The sequence below is a fragment of the Panthera pardus genome, unplaced genomic scaffold, assembly GCF_024362965.1.
Source record: "Panthera pardus isolate Hobbes unplaced genomic scaffold, ASM2436296v1 HiC_scaffold_13, whole genome shotgun sequence".
In the NCBI taxonomy this organism is placed as follows: domain Eukaryota; kingdom Metazoa; phylum Chordata; class Mammalia; order Carnivora; family Felidae; genus Panthera; species Panthera pardus.
Window position 1 is genome coordinate 63,163,748 of NW_026526688.1, and position 8,363 is coordinate 63,172,110.

General features: G+C 39.3%; 1 protein-coding gene across 1 annotated transcript; it reads right to left on the reverse strand.

The window, feature by feature from the left end:
* Nucleotides 1-7,104: 7,104 nt before the first annotated feature.
* LOC109262205 (protein S100-A6-like) lies at nt 7,105-7,373 on the reverse strand. Its single transcript, XM_053900682.1, has one exon. It carries the CDS (start codon nt 7,363-7,365, stop codon nt 7,105-7,107), a length of 261 nt encoding a protein of 86 aa, XP_053756657.1. The 5' UTR covers nt 7,366-7,373.
* Between the last annotated feature and the right edge of the window lie 990 nt (nt 7,374-8,363).

Genomic DNA, 8,363 nt, shown 5'->3' on the forward strand with positions numbered 1-8,363 from the left:
GATAGCAAATAGAGGATTACGTTGGATATTTTAACCCAAATAAGTCAGCCCAGACAAACCCCATTACATCATGACACAACTATACCACACTGTACCACACTGAGACCTAACTGTACCAAAACAACCTGAGAAGAAAAATTATGGGAAACACAAAAAATATGAGTATTACGCTCCAGAATTGACTCTGCTTATATCTTTTTTTTTTTTTTTTTGACTCTGCTTGTTTCTTAAAATAAGTCTTCTTCCATGGGACACAGGTAGAATGTCCCTGTTTATTCTCCAGGGAATGCGTTTCTCTAATAGTTCAGTGTAATTGTTGTGCAAGGAATGGTAAACATATGAAAATATGTGCATGTTTGCTATGCTATTTGCCTCCAAATGACATATGCTTGTGAGTATTATTTGTGATTCTAGTTTCTGGCAGTAATAGACTCATTATCTTAAAATATTTAATTCCTGGGGTGGCTGGGTGGCTCAGTCAGTTAAGCCTCTGACTCTTGATTTTGGTTCAGGTCATAATCTTAAGGTCATGGGATTGAGCCCCATGTCAGGCTCTGCAGTGAGTGTGGAACCTGCTTGATATTCTCTCTCTCCCTCTCTCTCTGCCCCTCCCCCGCTTGCACTCACATGCACAAGCTTTTTCTCTAAATAAATAAATAAATAAATAAATAAATAAATAAATAGGTGGCTCAGTCGGCTAAGCATCTGACTTTAGGTCAGGTCATGATCTCACAGTCTGTGAGTTCAAGCCCCATGTAGGGCTCTGTGCTGACAGCTCAGAGCCTGGACCCTGCTTCAGATTCTGTGTCTCCCTCTTTCTCTGCCCCTCCCCTGCTCATGCTCTGTCTCTCTCTGTCTCAAAAATAAATAAAAACATTAAAAATTTTTAAACAAACAAACAAACAAATGTTTAAAAAAAATGTTTAATCCAGGGGTGCCTGGGTGGTTCAGTCAGTTAAGTGTTCGACTTTGGCTCATGTCATGATCTCACAGTTCATGAGTTCAAGCCTCCAGTGGGGTTCTGTGCTGACAGCTCAGAGCCTGGAGCCTGCTTCAGATTCTGTGCCCCCCTCTCTCTCTGCCCCTCCCCTGCTCATACTCCGTCTCTATCTCTATCTCTCAAAAATAAATAAAAATTTTAAAAAAATTAATGTTTAATCCCTGTTCACTGTAGTAAATAGCATTTTTAAGTACTATATGTTCAATTTGATGATGGTTTATTGTTAGTGATCCTGTGTTTCTTTGTAAACCTAAAAATCAAATAAATTTTTCTTAATTTTCTCTCTCCTTTTCTTCCCAATTGTGTTCATGCATTCTCTCTCTCTCTCTCTCACTACCACATCTTCCACTGTTTATTTTCCCAACCACCTTAGACCCAGTCAAATACTTTAACCTTTTGGAATTGACATTTGGCAAGGGTTAGTTTTATCTGTTTCATTTCTGAAATGCAGTACCAAAGATTTCAACTGAACTCAGCCTTTTATCACACTAATCAAGGCACAGACTAAGCCTTCCAAATTCACAGCTTGCTCATGAACTCGACAAGTATGGGATGGGGGAGGAAACTAGAACACTCCGTACTGCATGATCCTCCCCATCGCTCTGTCACCTCTTTTACCAAGAAAATTTTCTGAAACTCCAAGCTAAATGACCAGTTCTTTTTAACCCTCTTTCCTTCACAGTAGTTTTCAGTATTTATACCTGCTTCTCAAGCTTTTTTTACCTATACACCTAATTTTTCCCGAGTTTTACCTTCTGTGTCTTGTTATAAAAATCAGTGTCTCTGCAAAAATATACAATTATAATTTTTTAAAGTTTATTTATCTATTTTGAGAGAGAGAGAGAGAGAGGACAAGTGGGGGAGGACCAGAGAGAGAGGAAGTGAGAGAAAATCCCAAGCAGGCTCTGCACTGACAGCAGAGAGCCCGACATGGGGCTTGAACTCACAAACCGAGAGATCATGACCTGAGCCAAAACCAAGAGCTGGATGCTTAACCGATTGAGCCACCCAGGCACCCCAATTATAATATTGAATTCTTTTCCATTGACATACCCTGGAGATTCTCATTCACCCCTGAGTGAGGAGTGGAGGGCCTGGGGTTGACTCTGTACTCTGTTTGAGAATCACTGCTCCCACTGTACTGCTCCTGGGAGCTTGGTTAGTAAATCTGCCAAAACTGAAAAAGAAATTCTAAAGGATAAGCCGTTATTGTTGTAGATATTCCAAATTGCATTAAACTAAGAGTTAGGGCTGTAAACTATAAATGAATTGGTCCCTCGGGGAAATATGCAGGTTTCTATGAGGCTCTACAGTTGGTCCTAGAACCTTGCACTGACTTTAGAGATTTTGCAACTAATAAAAACTAGCAGCCCATGATAATCTTTGTTTTGCTAAATAGAATTTAGAGAGCTGTTTGACTAATCTAAGTGAGTTTTCTATTTTCAATCCCTTTTCCAAAATATGTGGTTCTGCATTTCCGTTTTTAAATGAAATTGGCTTATGCACATTCCTTACAAAAATGAGATACAGAAGTTAGTGATTAACGAATAGATAAGGCTGAACAACATTGGAACAATGTGGTAAGCTTGTCCTCTGTTAGGATTTCTCTGACCTTGGGAACTTGGGTTTCTAAAGCTGAAGGTTTTTTGGTTTTTATTTGTTTACTTTCCTTGGCAAAGCAACAAGGTAGAATTTGTCTATGAATGTGAAACACCAAAAATATTAAAGGTTACACATGCTTTCATTTTTTCCCTTTAGTTATCAATATGGAATAAGTGCACCCATAGCATTTTTTTTCCTTTTCCCAAAAATAGTTTATCAATATTATCTCATTAACCAACCCTTACTGCCCCCCTGTGGCATAAGGCAATGTTCTCTTCCCTCTCTGTCTCTATTTAAAAAAAAAAAAAATTTAATGTTTATTTATTTTTGAGAGAGAGAGAGAGACAGAGACAGAGTGTGAGTGGGGGAGGGGCAGAGAAAGAAGGAGACACAGAATCTAAAGCAGGCTCCAGGCTCTGAGCTGTCAACACAGAGCTGAACACGGGGCTCCAACTCATCAACCATGAGATCATGACCTGAGCTGAAGTCGGTCACTTAACCAACTGAGCCACCCAGGCGCCCCGGCTCTCTGTTTATTGGGCTGACAAAATCTTCTAGAAATAAAGACATTTGTCCAAACCAAACAGTGTAACACTGCTAGAACTGGAATAGAATTTTAGACAGCAGTGTCTAAAATTTCTCAATCAAATTGCAGCAGAATATGTAATTTGACTCAATGTATATACAGTGTTAAGGAGGCTTATTTAAGACAACATTTTATTTAGAGGATGCCTTTTGGCAGTTTCATTACATGAAAAAACTAAACCTTAAATAACTATATGTGAAAAATTTTAAGAAATATAAAGCCCATTCTGTTCTATTGCTCTATGTGTCTATTTTTGTGCTAGTACCATACTGTTTTTGATCACTATAGCTTTGCAATATAGCTTGAAGTCTGGAAGTGTGATGCCTCCACCTTTGCTTTTATTTTTCAGGGTTGCTTTGGCTCTTTGGGGTCTTTTGCGGGAGTTCTATACAAATTTTAGGATTGTTTGTTCTAGCTCTGTGAAAAATGCTACTGGTATTTTGGTAAGGCACAAAAATAGACACGTGGATCCGTAAATAAAACAGAATAGGGGCGCCTGGGTGGCTCAGTTGGATGAGCGTCCGACTTCAGCTCAGGTCATGATCTCACGGTTCATGGGTTTGAGCCCCTCATCGGGCTCTGTGCTGGCAGCTCAGAGCCTGGATCCTGCTTCCAATTCTGTGTATCACGCTCACTCGCGCACACTCTCTCTCTCTCTCCCCCCCTCGTAATCTGTTTCTCCCTCTCTCTCTCTCAAAAATAAACATTTAAGGGGCGCCTGGGTGGCTCAGTCGGTTAAGCGTCCGACTTCGGCTCAGGTCACGATCTCGCGGTCCGTGAGTTCGAGCCCCGCGTCGGGCTCTGGGTTGATGGCTCAGAGCCTGGAGCCTGCTTCCGATTCTGTGTCTCCCTCTCTCTCTGCCCCTCCCCCGTTCATGCTCTGTCTCTCTCTGTCTCAAAAATAAATAAACATTTAAAAAAAATTTAAAAAAAAATAAACATTTAATAAATAAATAAATAGAACAGAATAGAAAACCAGAAATGAACCCACAACTGTATGGTCAATTAATCTTCACCAAAGCAGGAAAGAATATCCAATGGCAGAAACAACAGTCTCTTCAACAAAGGCGTTGGAAAAACTGGACCGCAGCATGCAAAAGAATGAAACTAGACCACTTTCTTACACCATACACTAAAACAAGTTCAAAATGGATTAAAGACCTAAATGTGAGACCTGAAACCATAAAAATCCTAGGAGAGAACACAGGCAGTAACTTTTTTTACTCTGACCATAGCAACTTCTTTCTAGATATGTCTCCCAGGGCAAGAGAAACAAAAGCAAAACTAAATGATTGAGAATTCATCAAAATAAAAAGCTTCTTCACGGCAAAGGAAACAACAAAACAAAAAGGCAACCTATGGAATGAGAAAAGATATTTGCAAATGACATATATGGTAAAGGGTTAGTATCCAATACTAGAACTTATAAACTCAACACCCGAAACACAAATAATCCAATTTAAAAAATGGGCACAGGACATGAACAGACATTTCCCCAGAGAAGACATCCAGATGGCCAACAGACACATGAAAAGATGCTCAGTATCACTGATCATCAGGGAAATGCAAATCAAAACTACAATGAGATACAACTTCACACCTGTCAGAATGATGAAAATCAGCAACACAAGAAACAACAGGTGTTGAAAAGGATGTGGAGAAATGGAAACTCTCTCACATTGTTGCAAACTGGCGCAGCCACTCTGGAAAACAGTATGGAAATTCCTCAAAAAGTTAAAAATAGAACTGCCCTACAATTCAGCAATTGCACTACTGTGTGTTTACCCCCAAAATACAAAAATGCACCCGGATGTTTACAGCAGCATTATCTACAATATCCAAATTATGGAAACAGCCCAAGTATCCACTGACCTATGAATGGATAAAGAAGATGTGGTATATACACAATGGAATCGCCACGCAAAAGGATGAAATCTTGCCATTTGCAATGACGTGGATGGAACTAGACAGTATTATGCTAAGCAAAATAAGTCAGTCCGAGAAAGACAAATACCGTATTATTTCACTCACATGTGGAACTTAAGGAAGAAAGCAAATGAACGAAGGGGGAAAGAGAGAGAGGCAAACAAAGAAACAGGCTCCTAACTATAGAGAACAAACTGATGGTTACCAGAGGGGAGATAGGTGGGGGGATGGGTGAAATAGGTGACGGGGATTAAGAAGTGCACTTGTGATGAGCGCCAGGTGTCATATTGAGTCACTACATGGTACACCTGAAACTAATATAACACTGTGTTACCTATACTAGGATTAGAATAAAGACTTAAAAAAAAAGAAATATAAAGACCACATTGGTTGCTCTCAATATTATGGAGATCTTGCCTAATAGCTGCTTGTGTTCAGAAATGCTTCAGGACATGGAAGGGAAGACTAAATCTATTTCTAAATCCAGTCCACTCTTTTGGAACATAATACCCTCTTGAAATACATTTGATAGTTCAATTACCAATTCTGTTTCTTTGCCAGAAATATGCTTCTGGCAATAGTGTGCAATAGACTTGGCCTTGCCCTGATGCTATATTTTGGCCTGTGACTCCGAATGTTTCCTTCATGGAAGTCGATAGTGCTTTACAATGATGCTTTTCCTAGCCTTGTGATGCAAGGATGAAATTTTGTATATTTCACAGGAATGCAAATATATTTTGTAAATTCAAGAGATTTAAGTTTCTGAATAATGAATGCCACTTTTGAGTATAAATGTAATATTTTGGTGGTAGAATGTTTTAAAAAGATACATAGATACAATGTGAACTCTTTGAAGCCACATTATTGGGTAGGCAGTCATCTGACCTTATACTAACCACCTTATTTCTAGTGTACTAAATACCTCTCAACATCTCCTGTAGTCACTGAGCTTTTTTTTTACATTTTTCTTTAGGACTGAGGGTATTTTAGGGGAGAAGTTTTCCTTGACATGATCACTGTTCCCATATCTGCTAACATATGCATTGCTGTGCTGAAAGGATCTGCATTTAGAGTCCTTTTTTTTTTTTTTAATTCTTTTTTGATAGCATCAATTTAAAAAAAAATTTTTTTTTAACGTTTTGTTTATTTCTGAGACAGGGAGAGACAGAGCATGAACAGGGGAGGTTCAGAGAGAGAGGGAGACACAGAATCTGAAACAGGCTCCAGGCTCTGAGCTGTCAGCACAGAGCCCAACGCGGGGCTCGAACTCACGGACCGCCAGGTCGTGACCTGAGCCGAAGTCGACCGCTTAACCAACTGAGCCACCCAGGCACCCCTTGATAGCATCAATTTTTAAAACTAGCTTGCTGTTTTTAGAACATGATATATGCTCACTATGAACAAAATTCGTTTTTTCTTTTTTTTTCAAAATTTTCTTTAAATTATAGTCAGTTAACATGTAGTGTAATATTGGTTTCAGGAGTAGAATTTAGTGATTCATCACTTACATTTAACACCCAGTGCTCAACGCAACAAGTGCCCTCCTTAGTACCCATCACCCATTTAGCCCATCCCCCCCCCACACCACCCCTCCAGCAACTTGAACAAAATTCTAACACGACAGAAGAGTACAAATAAGAAAATAAATACACACCTAAAAGCGCATCACCAGAGAAAACATCTGACAGTGTGGTGAGCATCCTTTAGGCATATCTACCCATTTGTAGACTAGTGCAATTTTACATAAGGGAAATCACTCACTGTATACACTATTCTGAAACATGCTTCTTTTCATGTTAATCATTTGTCCCTGAGATCCTTCCATACCCATCAATAAAGAACTACTTTCTTGTTTTACAGGCTGCAGTGTTTTCTTTTTTTTTTTTTTTAACTAAAAAAAAAAAAAAAGATAATTATCGAACAATTACCCACCACTGGATTTGACTTAGGCAGGCCCTATAGAGGGTGTCTCCACCTTCCTGATTTATTTTCAGCCCTTAAGGGCATCATTGTAGATGAAAATCAGGGTGACATAATCCTGGAAGTTTACCACCTGGTCCTTGTTCCAGTCCAGGTCGTCCATGAGCTTTGCAATTTCAGTATCCTGCACCTTTGGGCCAATGGTGAACTCTTTCTGGATCAGCAACTTCAACTCCTTCTTGCTCAGGGTGTTCTTGTCACCTTCCCTGCCCAAGTACTTGTGGAAGATGGCCACAAAGAGGCCAATAGCCTGATCCAGGGGGTACGCCATGGTTGGACACTAGGTTTAGCGAGCACAGCCTGGAGAGTATGGAGGGACCAGCGGGCGGTGGCCAGCCTACCTCTTAGCCTACAGGCTTCAGTGTATTCTACTGAATTCATGTGTCACCTTGACACAACTTATCTAGGCTATTTCTAAATTTCTACCATTATACACAAAGCCATGATGAGTATCCTGTGAGAGTATATCTATTCTCACTTATGCCTTTATTTCTTTTGGATAAATTCATGCATGTGTGATTTTGGGTCATTTTTATGAATATTGCCAAACTATCCTCTAGAAATATTGTACCAATTTACATTCTCACCAGTAGGACATGAAAGTATACATTTCCTGAGACTATATCCAACTCTGAATGTTATTAACCTTTTCAATATTTGTTGAGAACCAAACAATAATATTTCATTAATAGTTTACTTAGCTAGTATTTGATTCCTAATAAAATTAAGCATCTCCTATGCTTATTGGTTATTTGGATTACTTCTTTTTATAAATTTCCTGTTCATATTCTTTTGTCATCTTTCTTTTGTTTTTTCCCCCATAAAGGTATGTATGTATGTGTGTGTGTACATATGTGTGTGTGTATTAGCACTTTGTTATATATCATTTTCTGAAACGTTTTTCTAATTTGTCATCTGTCTCTCTCCCTTCCAGATAGTGTGAATTATGAGTTCGTTTTCTATTTGGTTGTCTGCAATGCAAAAGTTTAAAAGGTCAAAGTTAACAATCTTATCCTTTTTGGTTTCTGAGTTTTTGTGACATGGTTTTAAAAAGTTCGCCATATCTCAGGGCACCTGGGTGGCTCAGTCAACTAAGCATGTGACTCTTGGTTTTGGCTCAGGTCATGATCTCACAGCTGCTTGTGTTCAAGCCCCACATTGGGTTCTGTGCTGTCAGTGGGGAGCCTGCTTGGGATTCTCTCTCTCCCTCTCTTGCTGCCCGTCCCCGACTCATGTTGTCTCTGTCTCTCTCAAAATAAATAAATAAAC